The sequence below is a fragment of the Lactuca serriola genome, chromosome 9 (assembly GCF_051521515.1).
Source record: "Lactuca serriola cultivar US96UC23 chromosome 9, Lser_US96UC23_V15, whole genome shotgun sequence".
Taxonomy (NCBI): Eukaryota; Viridiplantae; Streptophyta; class Magnoliopsida; order Asterales; family Asteraceae; genus Lactuca; species Lactuca serriola.
The window spans coordinates 13,085,220-13,104,913 of NC_136416.1; the positions used below are offsets into that span (position 1 = coordinate 13,085,220).

Here is a 19,694-nt window from a genome sequence, read left to right on the forward strand (position 1 = left end):
TTTGGAATCAAAACTACATTTAAAATAGAAAAAACTCTTGAATTGTAATATATATTTTTTAGTCTTTTTAAAAGTATTTTTTTATTGATTTTAAAAGTAAGAATATATTTTTTACGTCTTTTTTAGTATAATTTTGGTTTTAAATTATATAAATAAGAAATAAGAAAATGTATATAAAGAAATAGTTTTATTTAATATACAAATATGACGTTTAACTAAATAAAGTTTATAAATACATAAAAATATGTACTTATATATGAATACATATAATATGAAAAAACATATTTAGGGTAAATATGTAAAACAATTACATACTTGAGTGTTTTCTTTCAAATTTTATTTTTTGGTAACTTAGAAAGCTATGATAGGAGGTGACAAAGGTAATAGGTGAAAAACAAAACTAGAACAGTTTTAACGCACCTAAAAATGATTTTAGAATTAAATCACTATCCGTTAACAAACTTTATGACTTTTGTGTCAAATATGTGATTAATGGATCTAAAAAGTTATAGTCGGTATTCTTGTTCCATTTAGTTGGGTTTGACATGCTATGCACGAGTTCCTCACCTCTTATTCAACGAGACTGGTGGGCATTGGTTTTCATCTCATGAAATCCAAATTTAGCTTATTTCAAGCTATTTATTCTAAATTAATGACTTGCATCACCACTTGTAATCAATGAGTTTTGTGGACATTTTTTTCTTTTTAGGAAAATCAAAATATAGCATATTGTTCATTGCACTTAAAGTGGCAAATTCTATTTTGGTTATTGTTGCAAGGGCAACACATGTTCTTACCACATATTCTATATGTTTTGGTGGACGTTGGACTTTCTATTATGAAGTCCAAAAATCTTAAAGGAATTGACAATTGTTAACTTACCTACAAAAGTTTTGCCTAAGTTGCTTAGGCCCTCGCCGCCTGTTCTAAGGGTTTTGGTGAGTTTTTGTCTGATCATGAGGTCCAAATCGTTTTCAAACTTAAAGTAAATTGGAAATATCTTAAAATTTTATGATTTGGTTATATCAAACATTGGTCTCAAGCATCGTGAAAATTCCAACAATTGCATTCCAACTTTTAATAAATTATGTCAATTGATTAAGTATTAGATATTTGGGCTCAATGGAAAAACTATCTTACATCATTTTTAAGAGAAATCTAAATGGCTTCCAAAAGTAAAAATGCAAAACAAAAATCACCCAAGGGATAATTTACTGGTAGGAAGATGTTTGTTGTAAAGTTGGAAAGTCTTTTCAGGTAATCACACCCTATAAGAAAAGTTAAATAACCAAATTAGAAAAAATAAAAACATAATGTTAAAAAAGATGCAAGTAAAGAAACAAAGTTGTAGTTTATTTTTATAATTATTTGAAGCTAGTTAATTTATTTTCAATCATAACATACATTTGACTGAATATTAGCATTGTGATAGTATTTTGACAGACATTTGGAAGCATTTTAATAGCAATTTCAAACAAAAGAAGGATAATAAGAGTAGTTTTTCATTATCTCTTTCTTTTTACACATGCATAAGAACTTCCTCTGCAACGCACAGTAAGACAACTAACCTCTAGTTACAATCAATCATTAAATCATTACATTGCAACCACAGTTAAGTTAATTATATATAGCCATTATAATCTAAATATAAGTAAGTTACACGTGATAACAATTAAGTGAACTACCATGGAGACTAATTGATACCAGAAACAACAAAATTGATATTTATAAGACAGTTAATTAGATCAGAAATTAACATCTAATTGATACTCACAAAAGCTGTACCCACAAACTAACTACTAAAGATCAGAAATTAACGTCTATTGTTATGTTTAGTCCCATAACAATAGAAACTGACATGTTTCCCGTTGTGTGATATCTGAAAATTTTTGTTCAAGCACAACATAAATTGTAGTTCCTACTACAATTTTTTTTTTTTTTTTTGTTGTCAAAAGTGATGTTCAGACAAACTGACTCATCCTCTGTGTCCTCCTTAACTTCTCCAAAATTAGCCTGAGTAGAAAGAGTTTTAGTTAGTTGTACATATTGTTAATGCAGCAAGCAGCAAAATAAGCATGTATATCCCACAGTTCCAAAAGTTATACCTGTACAAATTGCAAAATAGAGCCTTCTTCAACAACTACATCAACTGATTCACCGGTTTTAACCTCAGAATCTAAATCAAAAGTCAAAACAATATCATGAGTTTGCAAAAAACAATAAAATTACACTAACTTAGAAACAGTTGATATGAAAAACAACCAACCATCCATTTTTCACACTATATTTTAAAAATGCAGATAGCACGAGCATTGCTGCAATGCAGTCTTATAAATCCAACTTATCACCCAATTTCAAACAAGACAAGGTTTAGTAACATGCAAGGCAGATACATAATAATACATAAACAAAAAGAAAAAAAAAAACATTCACTTTCTAAGCTGGATTTGCTAACAGTCTTCCTTACCAACACAACTTTAAATCTAGATCAACACTTGAACATACTATTTCCTAATAAAGAAATAAAATTTATTCAAAATCAAACAACAGCCTCCCCAATTAGCACAAACAAATACATAAAGCTGCATTCCACGACAATAATAAAATTGAAAATAAACGTGAACAAAACCAGAAGAAAACGATGAATATCATTAAGGTAAGTGAAAGTGAAGATTTGCGGGCATCATCTTCAAAGCCAGAATTTTCATCTAAAAAAAACCCTAACTAAATAAATTAAAAGGAAGAGAGACACAGTGGGTGTAGATACTGAAATATACGTATATAAAGAGAAATGATTCGTTACCCCAAAACGCCATTGTTGCAGAAGGAGAGAGGGATTCGTGAGAGAAAGGGGCGAGAAAGAGGAACCGTTAACAGTGTTGCTTGCGAACAAATTTAAAAGCCCACTTAGGCTTGGTGTCACGATCGAGATTCTAGACTCTTCCGGAGTACTCAAGAAAATGGGAGAACTCATAAATATAGCATATAGCACATTAGACCCTCGAACATCCTAGATTTCTCTAGGACATCAAAGAATGATTTAGAACATTTCATGAAGACTTGTAAATATATGTAACTTGGTAGAATATTCTAGATTAGTCAAGAATATAGGACTAATGTATTAATATCTAGAAACTTCCCAAGAGGAGGAAGGACAAGTATAAATAGGGAGGAGCTCATTTGCTCCAGACCATTGGAAGTTCTCTTGTATTCTCTCGAGCTCTCTAATAGAAGTTCTCTTTCGTTTGTAGATACTTCAAAACCCTTATACTCTTGCTTACTTAGTCGTTTATACATCCAAAAGAAGTGTCGTAGCCTGACTTAGTCGAAGTTACACTAAGTGGCACACGGTGATTGTGTTGTCCCGTGACACGTGGTATCAGAGCCAGGTTTCATACAAGCAAGAGATCATGACTACGGAAGCAGGAAGTAGCGAGGTAGCAAACCTACCCCCTGTCGTCGAAGAGAGAGGAAGAAAGTCCAAGAAGAGGGATCAATCGATAGACGCCTTGGCAAGCTTAGAAAACAAGCTTACAAGGACGGAGATCAACGTCGGGGAGATCCTTGAATGGAAGGATACCGTCGATCAGTTCGTTGCGGAGATAAGTGACACGAGCGATGGATTGAAGGAGACCATCGGTGTCATCAAGGAAGAAGTCCTTGGACTTGTCAACACCTTGCGAAATGAGTTTCGTGAGAAGATAAACGCTTTGGAAGATGAGGTGAAGCTATGCAAAGCAGCGATAGCCGGAGGATCTGTCACGAAGATGACGCCACACACAGAAGCACCTAAGCCCTCAAAATATGGAGGTAAGCGTGATCCTAAACTACTTGAAGAATTTTTCTGGTCCCTAGAATGTTATTTCAATGCTATCGGAGTAAAGGATGACAAGTACAAAATAGACACCGTCGTTCTGTACTTAAGTGAAAATGCGGCACTATGGTGGAGGCGGAAGCATGGCGACATTGAAAAAGGCTTATATGTCATAGACACTTGGGACGAGTTTAAGAGACAACTCAAGAAACAATTCTGCCCCCATAATGCTGAGGACGTTGCCATGAAGAAACTCCGAGGATTGAAACATGTCGGGTCTATCAAAGATTACGTAGCAGAGTTCACCGCCTTGATGCTGGAGTTACCCGACTTACAGGAGAAAGACAAGTTATTTTACTTCCAAGATGGACTACAATCATGGGCTTACAACGAGCTCAAGAGAAGGAACGTCCAAGATGTTGACGAAGCTATAGCAGTAGCGGAAGACCTTATGGACTTCCGAAGAGATACCCCGATTAGGAAACCTAGCGGGGGAGAGAGACCGACAACTAGGCTACAACAGAAGGATGATAAACCCGCTGCAAGACCATCAACTTTCAAGGGGAAGGCGAGTGAAGGGGGACCTCGAAGGGAAGTCAAGTGCTACTTATGTGACGGCCCCCACCTAATCAAAGATTGTCCCAAGAAGAAAAGCTTCAATGCGATGGTCTTCGAAGAAGAAAAGGAAGGGAGAGACGAGGCACAACTAGGCTCAATGCAACGCCTCAATTCGGTTACAAAAGAAGAGACCCACTCAAAGAAGGAAAGAGGACTCATGTTTGTGGAAGTTAGTATAAACGAGAAAGTCACTAAAGCCTTAGTAGACACAGGTGCGTCCCATAATTTCCTTTCTAAAAATGAAGCTGAAAAGATGAACATTCAATACACCAAAGAAATAGGTTGGTTGAAAGCTGTCAACTCTCCTTCCGAGCCTATTCTTGGAGTCGCTTATGGGGTAGTTATCGAGATCGGAGGATGGAAGGGTCCTATCGACCTAACCGTAGTACCCATGGATGATTATTGCATGGTCTTGGGGATGGAGTTCTTCGACCAGGTACGCCCTTTCTCGTTCGAAGATCAAACCATGCGTATCACCAAGGATTCAACGATACACATCGTACCCTTGGAAAGAAGCAAAACGGAGTCCCGGATCTTGTCGGCCATACAACTCAACAAGGGACTAAAGAAGGGAGAAATGACATACTTAGCAGCGTTAAAAGAAGAAACCACCCCTCTCAATGAAGAAATGCCAGAGATAGTGAAAAAAGTACTAGAAGAATTCAAGGACGTGATGCCGCCAGAGTTACCAAGGAAGTTACCACCGAGAAGGGAAGTGGATCACAAGATAGAACTCGAGCCCGGAGCTAAGTCGCCAGCTATGTGTCCTTATAGAATGGCTCCACCGGAGTTAGAAGAGCTAAGAAGACAATTGAAAGAGCTACTAGATTCCGGATTTATCCGCCCCTCAAAAGCCCCATTCGGTGCCCCAGTCTTGTTCCAGAAGAAACATGACGGAAGTCTAAGAATGTGCATAGACTACCGGGCCCTGAACAAAGTAACGATAAAGAACAAGTACCCAATCCCACTGGTAGCTGATCTATTTGACCGACTCGGGAGTGCTCGATGGTTCACAAAGCTGGACTTAAGGTCGGGTTACTGGCAAGTACGCATAGCAGCAGGGGACGAACCAAAGACGACGTGTGTGACAAGGTATGGCTCCTACGAATTCTTAGTCATGCCTTTTGGATTGACGAATGCCCCTGCCACATTCTGCACTTTAATGAATAAGATATTCCACTCATTCTTGGACAAATTCGTAATGGTGTACTTAGATGACATAGTAGTTTACTCTGAGTCGTTAGGGGAGCACGTTAAACACTTGCGGTTAGTCTTCCAAGTACTCAGGGAAAACCAATTATACATAAAGACAGAAAAGTGCTCCTTTGCCCAACCAGAAGTAACGTTCCTAGGGCATAGGATCGTTGATGGGAAGATCCATATGGATACCAACAAGATACGAGCGATCCAAGAATGGGAGCCACCAAAGAACGTTTCTGAACTACGATCGTTCCTAGGCCTTATAAACTACTATCGAAGATTTATATCCGGATACTCAGCTAAAGCCACTCCCCTCACCGACCTTCTAAAAAAGAAAGTTTCGTGGGAATGGACGGAGAAGTGTCAAATGACGTTTGATCTTCTAAAGAAAGCTGTCACGGAGGAACCGGTCTTAAAGCTACCAGACTACACGAAACCATTCCAAGTGCAAACGGATGCGTCAGACTTCGCGATTGGAGGAGTGTTATTACAAGATGACCATCCAGTGGCCTACGAAAGCCGGAAACTAAATGATACAGAATGGAGATACCCGATACACGACAAAGAAATGACAGCAATCGTACATTGCCTTCGAGTATGGAGACACTATTTGCTTGGAAGCCGGTTCGTTATCCAAACCGACAATGTGGCGACTAGTTACTTCCAAAATCAGAAGAAGATAAGTCCTAAGCAAGCTCGTTGGCAAGATTTCTTAGCAGAATTCGATTATGTCATGGAATATAAGCCGGGAAAAACCAATGTAATTGCGGATGCCCTGAGTCGAAAGGCCGAACTAGCAGCCCTCTCCCGAGTAACGTGCGATTTTGCTGACCGGATCAAGGAAGGGCTAAATCACGATCCGTTAACGAAGAACTTAATGGAAATGGCAAGAGAAGGCAAGACCAGAAAATTTTGGGTCGAAGGCGAATTATTATTCACGGTCGGCAATCGAATGTATGTCCCAAGATGGAACAACTTGAGAAGAGAAATCCTAAAGGAATGTCATGATTCCAAATGGGCTGGACATCCAGGTACTCATCGTACGAAAGCAATTATAGAACGATCCTATTATTGGCCGAATATGCGAAGTGACATAGACGCCTATGTGAGGACTTGCGTTATTTGTCAACAAGATAAGGTCGAACAAGCCAAACCGGCGGGATTATTGGAACCACTACCGATCCCCGAAAGACCATGGGAAAGCATATCGATGGATTTTATTTCAGCATTACCGACGTCCGAAGGGTGCGGATCAATAATGGTGATTGTAGATCGATTCTCCAAATATGGAACGTTTATTCCAGCCCCTCGGGATTGCACAGCTGAAGAAGTAGGGCGACTATTCTTCAAGCATGTCGTGAAGTATTGGGGACTTCCTCGAAGCATTATAAGTGATAGAGATCCCCGCTTTACAGGGAAGTTTTGGAGGGAGCTATTTAAGCTAATGGGATCAGAACTCCACTTCTCGACTAGTTTCCACCCTCAAACCGATAGCCAAACTGAAAGGGTTAATCACTTGCTCGAGATTTATTTGAGGCACTTTGTTAGTGCAAACCAACGGGATTGGGCCAAGCTAATCGATGTGGCCCAATTTTCGTATAACTTACAACAGAGTGAGGCTACGGGGAAGAGTCCTTTCGAGATTTTAACAGGCCAACAACCATTGACGCCCAAAGAGCTAACAAACGGTTACAAAGGATCAAGCCCACCTGCGTACAAGTTTGTCAAAGGATGGGACGAGGAACTCGACATAGCAAAGTCTTACTTACACAAGGCAGCCAAGCGAATGAAGAAATGGGTGGACGAGAAGAGGCAGCCAAGAGAGTTCCTAGTAGGGGACGAGGTGATGGTAAAACTCCCACAAAGGATGTTCAAATCCACCCGAAAGGTACACAAAGTCTTAACACGAAGATACGAGGGGCCATACAAAGTTCTCGAAAAGGTTGGGACCCGATCATACAAGCTTGAATTACCATCCTACTTAAAGATCCATCCAGTATTCCATGTAAGTCTTCTCAAAACTTACAACCGCGATGAAGAAGATCCATCGAGGAGCAAATCACATCGAGCCCCAGTAGCAAACGTGGTCTCATATGACAAGGAGGTGGATGAAATCCTAGCAGATAGAACGGTACGTAAACGAGGCTTACCTAATTGGACAGAATATTATGTTCGATGGAAGGGACTACCCGATAGTGAGTCCAGTTGGGAACGAGAACAAGATCTGTGGCAATTCCGAAGCAAGATCGAGGAGTACATATCTAAGACTTGACGAGGTCATCAAGAACTTAAGTGGGGGAGGGTGTCACGATCGAGATTCTAGACTCTTCCGGAGTACTCAAGAAAATGGGAGAACTCACAAGTATAGCACATTAGACCCTCGAACATCCTAGATTTCTCTAGGACATCAAAGAATGATTTAGAACATTTCATGAAGACTTGTAAATATATGTAACTTGGTAGAATATTCTAGATTAGTCAAGAATATAGGACTAATGTAGTAATATCTAGAAACTTCCCAAGAGGAGGAAGGACAAGTATAAATAGGGAGGAGCTCATTTGCTCCAGACCATTGGAAGTTCTCTTGTATTCTCTCGAGCTCTCTAATAGAAGTTCTCTTTCGTTTGTAGATACTTCAAAACCCTTATTCTCTTGCTTACTTAGTCGTTTATACATCCAAAAGAAGTGTCGTAGCCTGACTTAGTCGAAGTTACACTAAGTGGCACACGGTGATTGTGTTGTCCCGTGACATTGGGCTTTCATTCGGTGGAAGGGCTTTCAAGATACTTAAAACGCTCACTTAATTCTTTTTATTGTACTAAATATTACATATAATGAACTCAACTCTTTATTATATTTAGTTAACACTATCCTAATTTATCCGTATAATGCAGCGGCACACAATTTTGTCATAAAAAATTAAATTGATGTAAAGTTTAATAACTTGTTTGAAGCGTAAATTTGAGGTCTAATTAATTGAATTATATCAAAAAGTTACCCATATCCATTATTTGTGTTTGATTTTGGGTTCATGTCATTTTCATCCATAAATGATAGCCAGTGTGAATTAATAAAAAAAAAACATAAATAATGCAAACTTAAACCAACAATAAGCTTAATTTCAACAAACCAAGCTTACATCTTTAGAGCACCTAGTTGGAGACTTCATATCAAGACAAGCGCCTATTTTCACAGATGGCGCAACTCCTAGCACGGGAGGTCATGTTTCCCAAGATCTTGGATGAATATTTAAAATCCTGTCTAATACCAAAGATCTAGGGATAAGTCCAGTTATGGCGAAGGAACTCATGTAACTGAGAGACATGATCTTAAGTGTACTACACATGATTCAACATATACCAAAGGTGTCAGTTGTCAGCCATAGGGTCTCAAGATTTTCACCCCCTATTTGTGACATTGAAGTCCCAAAGAGGTTTCAGACGCCCAACATGAAGATGTATGATGGGACCACGGATCTTAAGGAACATGTCGCCCGATATAGAGAAAGCATGGAAATTGTTTTAGCCCCCCAACACCTTAAGGAGGGTTGCTTATGCAAGGGTTTGGCTCAACCTTTACAAGATTTGTACTTAAGTGGCTCCTAAACATTCCTCCTTACTCTATTACTATTTTCTCGCATCTTATTAACTTATTTAAAAATCAATTTTCTTGTAGTAGAACTTTTTAGAAACTAACAAATGACCTCACTGAGTAACTCAGGGCAATGATGAATCTTTGAGAGATTATGTAAGTAGGTTTGGGAAAGAAGCCCTAGATATTCCACAAATGTTGTGATAGCCGTGGAAGCCTTTAAGATGGGACTAAAGAAAGATTCTCCATTTTACGAGAATCCTACCATGACCCCATGCAAGAAATTGGATGAAGTCAGAAGTAAAGCAAGTAAAGCCCTAAGATTTATTAGGCTCAAAGAAGACAAGAAGATCCAAAAGAGGATGTCTTGATGAACACTTCCTACGATCATCCCAATAGGAATAACAATTCTTCTTCCCAAAAATCTTACAAAGCTAAACCTTACTCAAGACCTAATAATCATAGGGTTAATGCTCTGGAAGATGAATATTATCCTAAAATATATGATTATTGTTTTTTTTTTTGTTAATGTTTCAGGTTTGCTTTATTAAAACCAAGATCTTGGGGATAAGGCAAGATGGCCCAAGGAGAATGACAAAACATCAGGATAGAAAGATAAATCTAAGTGGTGTACTTACCATGAATGTTTTGGACATCTTATGACTCAGAAAGGAAATCAGCTACCTATTGAGCAAAAGACATTTAAAGGAATTCTTGGGAAGAATGAATGACAAGATTACTCAGAAAGCCTAAGATCCTGAAGTCCTTTCTACGTTATTTACAGAGTACTTTGACGCATGGTCTTTTTATATGACAGTCATATGCACACTGCACACTATTTGGTCTCATACTCTAATGTTGATTGGGTTGGTTCTCTTTAGACTCATCGGTCCACATCTAGGTTTTATGTCTACTTAGGTGATAATCTTTTGTCTTGGTCTTCCAAACATCAACACGTAGTCTCTAGATCCAGTGCCGAAGTTGAGTATCGGAGGGTGACAAATGTTGTTGAAGCTGTTTGGCTTTTTAATATTCTCTTCAAGTTGTTGTGGCCATTAACTAAAGCCACTTGTGTTTTGTGATAATGTTAATGCAATGTACCTATCTTCTAACACAACACAACACCAATGCACCAAACATGTGGAAATAATGATATTTTGTTAGGAAACATGTTGTCATTGGACATGTGTGTGTTTTGCATGTGCTTTCAGCTCACTAGTTTACATATATATTCTATTACTTTTTTTTGTCAGCTTCACAGTCAGAAATAAAATACGCACACAAACCAAACCACATATACAAGAAATAAAATGAAAGATGAGATCAAAGTGGTAATGTTTTTTATGGGTTTTGTTGGTACAAAAAAAAAGTCTACGAAAATACCTAAAATAAGCCTTGACTTTTGGTTATTACATGTAGTACAATACATAAGATAGATACGAAACAGCATCACCATCGCTAGAGTGATGAGCTTCAAAACGGATATTAACTTTAAGTGTATCTTCTTCTTCTGTGTCCTGTAATGTAACAACACAAACACAACAGAACAAATAACAGATTTAAGCGTTCACAACCCAAAAAACAAAACTTTCCAAATTCAATATTATACTATTACTTACTGTTTGGACGTTTATTGTTTCGACAGAACCTGCTGCCACATCGGCATCGAAACGCCTTCACAGGATGTGTCTCGTCATCAAAATCAATGCCATAATCCTGCATCATATTCATATTCATATTCAATGCAATAAATAGCAACGTTGTGTTTTTATAGCAAGTATTTTTTTTTTCTTATATCTACCCAAATAAATTTAGGATAATCTTGTAATAGAGAAAATGCTATAATAAACAAATCGATGAAATTAATTGCTTAACATAAACAATAAAGTGGGATCCAGAATTCCCAACAACTAAATATCTAACTCACCCATGTTAACTCTTCTAGGGCTTTCACCTTTCTTGTAGTGAAGAAGGCAAGCTGCAAATACCACAAAAGGATTCACTTACTAAATATCCCAACACCGATAATATATATACATAAGAATATAAGTAAAACAAACATTTCAAAAGTGTGCTGATTTACATACATGATAGTAGTGATGATCCGGATTCTCAACTTCCACTGGAATCTCCACTAAAGTTGGATCCCAACACCTACCAAAAGAAACATGGATTCAAAACATGACTTTTCAGCACATCTAGAGTTTTTTTTTTTTAGGAAGATTACCGATGATTGATGAATCTAGCGACATTTCCATAATAAGTGGCATCCAAACAAAGAGCTTCTTCATCCTTTAATTCACTCTCTGCAGCCCAATCAGCATCAAGATTCACTGGATAAGCATGTTCATCCTTATTTGAACTTTTTTGAACTCGATCATACAGTTCTGCATTGGTCAACACTTCTCCAACATATTCACAAACAAAAGCACCTTTAGGTAGGTCCTCAAGGGTCCTCAGACCCCACCCTTTTCCTCCAGGTGTCATAAACACCTACAACAACAACAATAAAATTTTACAAAAGGAATCTCAACAACATATATATATATATATATATATATATATATATATTATATTAATAAGATATTATACCTGTAATTTACGTTGTATACCACGTTGTACTACACGATTACCACACTGTTTATTGCATCCACATTTTAACCAACATTCTCTTATAAAACTCCTTACAGAATGTCCTTTACATGGCTCAGTAATCCCCTCATTTTTTGATCGTTCAAGTGGACACTCCTTACAGTAAAACAAACAGTGTTTTTGAGGGTCCCGGTTCATTTTTATACACTCATCTAAAAGCGTCTCTTTCACAAGACCCTCTTTTGTGTATGCAAACTCACCACCAGACTGCAGTGCACAAGCACAAACCGTTGATGATGTCAGACAATCACCAAAACAAGTGGAACAACAATTGTCATCACTGATTCGCGCAAGTGAAAAGTTAACATATGCATTCTGGAAAACCGCATTTTGGGGAATGTAATGGAAAGATGGAGGACACTCGTTGTTCACATCATTCACCAATGAAATTATTACCGATTCTTGCCCTTTAGCTATGTCATTCACATCATGGGTAGACCTTATGACATCAGAAACTGACTCGTTATTTGACTCTGTATTATTATGAACACCATTTTCACAATCATCTTCGGTGACCCTTTGACTTTCATTGACTGAGCCATTGGTGTCGGATGGCATGTCTTTAGTGTCTGGATCAGCTACACAACATCTTCTGGATGGTTTAGCAGGTGGTGTAGAGGTGGTTTCATTATCCAGAAGACACTCGCACATATCTTTCATCAGTTTCTTTATGGAAATACTTGGGTCCAGGAGTTTGACCGAATTAAGACATTTATCTTCCATTGTTTTCAATACAGAATCCACATCTGTGATAGATATGTTGGGTTTTCCTACAATATTACAGGTCAGAGAAATCTTGATTTCCCCAGAAGATGAGGAGGCAATATCTAATTTTGTTGTTGACTCATCATTGGCCACTGCAAGCGGTTGAGCAGCCTCGCTGACTGGACCATTTTCAGTTGAAGAATCTCCATTGGTCAATGACTCTGTAAGTATAAAAGAAAAGGAAAAAAAAAATACATAAAACACTTGTCACTCTATGAAGATGTTATAATATAAACAAGAAGTACCTGGTCTTATCACTGCAAGAGGCACCACAACCTTTGATGTGTTGTCATCTGTGAGTGGCTCATCTTTGGGCTTTATTAATGCAAGAGGGCTCTGCTTCACCTTTGGCTCTTTAAACCTCACTCCATGGGATGATGGCCTATCAGAAATTGACCTCTTTTCTTGAAAACCAGTTTGAGGTAAAAAAGGTTCTTTCCCTTTGTCTTTCGGATGCCTTGATCGGATAGCAGAATCACCTCCTGTTTCATTTGTGACATCTGGTTGAGTGTTACAGTCTGAAACAGGTTGCTTCCCCTTGTTTCTACTTTGTGATTGAGGTGAAACAAGCTGAGATTCATTAGTTTTGGCATGTGATCGAGTCCGGGGTATAGCATAAGGAATGTCATCAATCTCCAGTTTTGGCTTTTTCAGTGGTGTGCCATTTGAATTAGGGCTGGAGGTGGTGCAAGAGGGTGAAGCATGTCCATCTTGGTGCCTTAAACGCAACCGCTTTAAAGGCCTTTCTGGCTCTTCTGGAATTTGTGTTTCTTCTTCAATAACTTTCATCCGTTCAGCTAGCTCGAGTTTCTTTTTCTGTTCTAATGCCTGAAAGATGATGTCAATTAAATGTTGGATACTCATGCTATAAACTGTTTAAAACACCATGAATGGTTTGGATCTACTTACTTCAGCTTCAGCAATATCATGCTTTTTCTTCTGTTCTGCTGTCTCTGCCTCCTCGCTGTCAAAAATAGCATCTGCAAGTGCTCGATAATTTTCTTCTTCAATAAGTTCCCAATTCTTTTCATAGAGTTTAAGAAGGTTTTTCAGCACTGGTTTTGTTTTCTCTTCGGGAATCCCAATCTCTCTCATAGCACGAAAGGCTTTTGCAACTCTGGGATTGGGAGCCATCACTAGCTTTGCAGGTTTTCCTAAAACAGATTCAGACTATCCAATACACCTGCAAACCAACAGCAACTAATTAACAGTGGATTGGCTTATTTCATCACAAATTCGATACTTCTATGAACCTTTTTTGAAACTAATTAACTTAACTGGTCTATCATACTTTCATATGTTCCTAAGGGAATGAACTAAACAACAATCCCCATGGTATAATGAATCAAACATTACCAGGACATTCATTATGGCTATAGTGTATTGAGGTAACACAAACTTTACCTCGATTCTAATATCCCCCAACTCCAAGAAGTATGCTATGAGGAATGAACTAGTAACAATAGCCCTACCAAGTAAAACGCTTTGTGTATTAGTTTAGACCCGTGATTCCATGAACCTGAAATTTTTACAGAAGATAAAAAAAATAAATGTCAGAATCAGCTAAACTCAGACTCTACTTAATCAAGCATGGGAAACATAAATCAAACTAAAGTTTACGACATATACCAGCATAAGTATGTTACAGTGTCTTATCCTACAGCCTGAGGGAGCTAATTTCATCTTAAATTGATGCACATTACATTAAAACACTTTAACAGGCCACAAAAATAGAATAATGTTACCTTAAATCCTAAATAAAACGTATCTTTTAGCATTGGGAAGTGACAGGTGTTACATCAAGAGTGGATCTTTCTTGAACAGAAGGAACAACTTCGTTGCTAAAAAAGAACTTCGGGATTACCATGAGTAAAAAAAGTAATGAGCTCAAAAGAGAATCTTTTAAAAACTAGATAAACCCAAAAACGGTGATTAATAAACCTCGAGTCGTCTTCCCCTAGAAGCTGGTGCATTACAAACAGATTAACCTAAACTGATGACCAACAACCCAATATTGATCAAGAAATCAAACCAGTAGCTTCGATTAACAGAAAACGAACTGCGATTGAACAATGTCAAAGCACCTAAACTCAAAATACTTAAGATTAAGTAACGCAACTAAAAACCACAACAAAAGACGAGTATAGCACGTACAACCCGATTAAGCGGTGACTAGCCAAAAAAACAGGGAGACGATCAATGAAAAACACAAAAGAGAAGTTATTACTGGAATTGAGATTCAATTCTTTTGCATCTCCTCACCAACAGCGTTCTGAGAGCGATTCGCATCGATCTCGAAAAGGAAGGAGGACACTGTGTGTACTTGCAAGAAATTAGTAGGGCACAGATAATGGGGAAATTTGGTAGGGCACGTTGGAAAACCCCCGTTTAATTTTGCACGGAAGATCTGATGTTTACACTTTAGCCCTCAGATTATAGCGTTCTTTGTAGTTTTTAGGTCATCTCCAATCTATTTTATTGACCTCCAAAATAAGGGGAAACAATATAAATGTCCAACAAATTTTATAGGATTTGTCATTTTAATCCATAAATTATTTTTGTGGCTTTACGAGGAAACCAACTCGTTAACAACTTGTTTTTTTAGTTATTTTTACTTGTTTTAGACTGTTTGAGTGACATGTAAACAAAACACTCTCTCTCTCTCTCTCTCTCTCTCTCTCTCTCTCTCTCTCTCTCTCTCTCTCTCTCTCTCTCACTCAGAATAGCCACAAGTTCATATAGCGATAATGCATTGTTACATCAAGCTTTCAGTTGTGTTACTACAACAGTTGAAATTAACACCTCAAAAAATGTGTATAATTTATTGATATGTCATAGTGGCTATATTTTAACAAGTAATTAAGATGGTTATTTTGTACTTAAGAGATAAATAAGATGATTAAAACTCCACACATTTATTCGAAAAATGACCCACAAATTGAGGGCAGTTCTTGAGGATCAAGTTGACGTTAATTCTTGATATCGACACGCAACTAATCCCTTCAGTTAGCTGCTCTCGACATGTATAAATCATTATTCATGTTGAACCCCACTATCCTTCTTTAGACCCCTTGTACAAAACTTATTTATTTGTCTATACGACTATACGTCCTGCTCGTGAAACTCACGCACCACCTTCAACATTTCTTCTAGTACTTTCATGTCTATACGCCAATACTTTTTTGTCTATACGACTATACCCTCCTTTGAATCGCGATGTTTCTCATCTAAAGTGGACAAGAATTATCACCGAAGAAGCCACCCAACTTTCTTCTACAGGTGCTTATAAGAAGATTCAAGATTGAGAGTCTTCAAGCTGTTCTTGGAAGTATAAAAAGCCTCATACCCAGTTCTGCTCGGACATTCCTTCTGCTATCATTGGCTGGGGTGTTGATGGGGTAAACAAAGAGGCACCGTAGCAGCGACGGGCGTCGACTAATCTGCATGCTTTCCACTATTTTCAATCGCCGACCGCTTCCACCATTCATCCAAAACCCTTTGCACCCCCGCCTCCGACCAAAAGTAACGATACAAAGGGATACCAGTTCTCGATTCTTTTTTTGTTGATGTGTGTTGACGGGAACAAAAAACAGGGAGGCCGGCCGTCGAAGCAACACTGGAGAGGCTAACCAGAGGTTACCGGAGAAAGGTGTAAGTTAAACTAATTTTCCTATTTCTAATTTCCGATTTTAGATTGGTTATTTTAAGGTGGTCATCAAATGTTAACCCTAGGGTTGAATTTTGCATCCACTGTTAGGGTTGTTGGATAGTGGATATTCGTAGATTATTCCTCAAAAAAGGGTACGTTCATCACTTATTGACTTAAATTGAAAGTGTTATCGAGCTACTTCAGTTTTTTTCCTTCTAATCTCTTTGATATTTTTAACATCTAATAGAAAAGAAAAGAGCATATACATGTGTGTTAGTGATTTTTAAGATTTTATCTTCGATGTCGGTGTTTGTTTCTATGCATAATATTGTAGACGCTATAGAATTAACATATCTTAAATTTACAGTTTTCTCCTTGACTGATATTATATTAGGTTTGAAAAGGAATGGAAAGAGCTGCAGATTAAGATGGATTAAATATCTAAGGTCGGGATTAAAGCGACGAACATTCACATCACACGAGGAGAATATCATTTTTTCTCTTCATAACATGTTAGGTAATAAGTAAGCAACCAAACCATGATCCATATATAGATCCATTTTTAATTTATTTTACAATTGTCATCACACAAAGAAACCATAAATTATATATTTGTCTTTTTATAACACAAGTGGTCACAGGTTTGACACCCCAAGAATCAGAAAAGGATTAGAAGTAATTAAATTTTACGCAATATTTTATTTGTTGAATGGCCATCTGTCCAACAGTTTCACAGGTTTGACATTCCAAGGATGGAGGACATGAGTAGTTCATTTTTGTTGTTTTTGAAGTTAATTTACATGAAATTGGTGAAACATGGTAATCATAGGTGAATTAATTGGGCGTCTTCAATGAATGAGTTCTGATCGTGAATAGGCTATGGATATTCTACGTTTTTTTTCCCCTTTTGGTGTTGAATAACAATAAAGGTTACAAATAAATGATTAAAAGTCGAGTTTGAGTATAAATTTCCCTAGAATAGGAATTTCATCCTAATGCATTAACACATCTATGTGTTGTTGTCCTTTGTTGATATAAAATTTAATTGTAACATTTCCGTTTAGTTGTATCCCAGCTGCTACAAACCCCTACAGGTTCGATTTATTCCTTTTCTTTTATCAATTTCGTTTATGTTCTAACAAATGGTTTGGTTTTTTTATCATTGAACGTTTTTTTCTGTAACGCCCCGTTTATTTAAATAAATTAGTAAATGTAAGTCCCGGACTAATTTGTGAAGAATTTTAGAAGTCGGGGGTTAAAAGAGTAAGTTTTGGATGTGATTTGAAAAGGGTTTTAGAATTGGGGCTGCTTGGTAATTTTTAGGATCTAAATTGAAAGGAATTGGGAGTGTTGGGGGCTGAAGTGTAAATTACGGATTTGTTTTGAAGAGTTATGAGAAGGAGGGACTGGAAGTGTCATTTTCGCTTGAAGTTTGAATGAACATGGGATTGAACCCGGTGGTATATCATTCCCGTCATAAGGTCATCACTCCCAAAACCCTAACCCTAACCTTCTTGCAGCCGCCATCACCTTATAATCCCCAACCGCCATCTCTCTCCTTCGCGTCCGTTTTCCGATCAGACGAGGCCGCTAGCGACCACCGTGCCAATGGAACGCCGTTGTTACTTCCCGATATCGTGGTTAGAAGAAGCGAACCCCACCTCCGGTGAGCACCTCACCCGCCATGCGTGAGCACCTCAGTCGCAGTCGCCATTTGGTCGCGCTTTTCCGACCAGCCGAGCCGCCGAGCGTAACAACTTTTATTTCCGGACGAGGGCAGTCGACAACGTGGCTTCCGGGTGTGTGTGAGTCGTCATTTTCCTGCCATCCTCCTCCTTCTTCTTCTTTTGCTGTCGATGCTCAGGATCCGACTCGACTGTCCGGCGTCGTTCTGACAACCCTTCGCCATCGTTTTCCCAACAGACGAGTGGTCGTCGCCACTCCGAGCAACTGATGTACGACGTTGCTGCCGCCTCCCCGGGGTTCTGCCATCGCCAAGCACCACCAGGTGGTGGTTGTGTTACTTTTCCAAGCATAAGGGTGGGTGGGTGTTGTTTCAATGATGTATGATTGGGATTGTTTGATCGGAAAGCCGGGAATAGCCACCGCCACCACCGTGAGGTAAGCCAAGCTAGGGATAATGTAGTAATTATCCAAAGCATGTATTTATAGTTATGTGTTAGAACCAAATTATTAATTGGGTGTTATTTTGGTGTTGGCAGTTCGGGAATCTGTCATCCAGCAGCTGGGGTTGAGTCTGCGGGACTTCAATAGTGTAGAATTGTGTCTACGGGACTTCAGCAGTGTGAGGTGAGTTTCCTTCCAGTAGGAACGGGTATACGGCCACAATGTCGGCCCGTTTAGTTAGCAGTAGTCCCGGACTACAGGCCGATGTAGTAGTTCATTATGCTTTGTGTCTTTGTGATACATATGAGTTATGCGTTCCGGACTATGGTCCGATGCAGTATGCAGTATATGTGTTTATATTATATGCTATGATTATGTTATGCTATGTTCAGTTAGTTCCGGACCTCGGTCCGATGCAGTAGTTAGAGTGCTTGATGTCTTTGTGATTCAAGCATGTTTTGTGTTATGTGTTCCGGACTTTGTTCCGATGCAATATGCAGTATATGTATTCATGCTAGTTGATATGTTTATGCTATGTTATGTTCAATCAGTTACGGACTTCGGTCTGATGCAGTCAGTTCCGAACTTCGGTCCGATGCAGAGGGCAAGGCCCTGGTTAGTCCGGACTTCGGTCCGATACAGTGAGCAAGGCCTATGTAACATCCCGAATATCAAGAATAGAGTTGAAGGTGTAAAAGAGTAAATTGGGAAAGAGCGACTCGGCGAGTCCATGGGTGGACTCGGCGAGTAGAGTCGCGACTTGGTCGCATGTTAAGTAGCCGACTCGGCGAGTCGGTAAGATGGACTCGGCGAGTAGGCGCTGAGTGGAGAAAACCCTAATTCTCGGGATTGAGCCCTATATAAAGAACATAACATCCATTCCCCCAGCCTCTTTACTCGTCCTCAAGTCCAGAAACCCTTAGCCTTCGTGTGTGAGTGATCATATTGCATTGGGAAGCTTGGAGAAGCAATTGTTGAGGAAATCTTGAAGGGTAGGAGGCTTGGAGCAAGGGGCTTTGCTTGGATTCGAGTTCCATTGCAGTTGGGGCGTTCTTTTGAGGTAATATCTCGTCCTTGGGCTGTTACTCTTATGGATTCATCATTTTGGGGTTTGTTGGGAGCTTATCTTGGTATGTTTTGGAGTTTGGAAGTTAGATCTGAGGTTGCTACCTCAGATCTGGAGTGGTGATGGTCCAAATGTGCATTAAGTCCCTGTGTTGAGTGTTGGGTGAAGCTATCATGTCCCAAACCCTAGCCCTAAAGTGTTAAAGGCCTAGA

At 38.7% G+C, this 19,694-nt stretch overlaps 1 protein-coding gene and 1 long non-coding RNA gene across 4 annotated transcripts; both read right to left on the reverse strand.

Annotated features, from left to right (window-relative positions):
* Window positions 1–1,672: 1,672 nt before the first annotated feature.
* On the reverse strand, window positions 1,673–3,014 carry LOC145077210 (uncharacterized). The gene is made up of 3 exons (XR_013693017.1): window positions 2,804–3,014; window positions 2,106–2,176; window positions 1,673–2,013 (listed from the first exon to the last, which is right to left on the reverse strand). It is a non-coding gene; the product is annotated as an uncharacterized LOC145077210 (long non-coding RNA).
* Window positions 3,015–10,520: 7,506 nt separating this feature from the next.
* Window positions 10,521–15,021, reverse strand: LOC145072379 (putative inactive histone-lysine N-methyltransferase SUVR2). Of its 3 annotated transcripts, none has more exons than XM_079018792.1 (10): window positions 14,868–15,021; window positions 14,045–14,159; window positions 13,550–13,823; window positions 12,886–13,468; window positions 11,816–12,801; window positions 11,451–11,716; window positions 11,311–11,377; window positions 11,151–11,201; window positions 10,843–10,939; window positions 10,521–10,740 (listed from the first exon to the last, which is right to left on the reverse strand). In XM_079018792.1, exons 3-10 carry the CDS (start codon window positions 13,772–13,774, stop codon window positions 10,715–10,717), a joined length of 2,301 nt encoding a protein of 766 aa, XP_078874918.1. In that variant the 5' UTR covers window positions 13,775–13,823; window positions 14,045–14,159; window positions 14,868–15,021; the 3' UTR covers window positions 10,521–10,714. The 3 variants fall into 3 exon arrangements, with proteins under 3 accessions (XP_078874918.1, XP_078874920.1, XP_078874919.1); XM_079018794.1 differs by having other exon boundaries at window positions 14,903–15,018; XM_079018793.1 differs by lacking the exon at window positions 14,868–15,021 and adding an exon at window positions 14,386–14,832.
* Window positions 15,022–19,694: the final 4,673 nt, after the last annotated feature.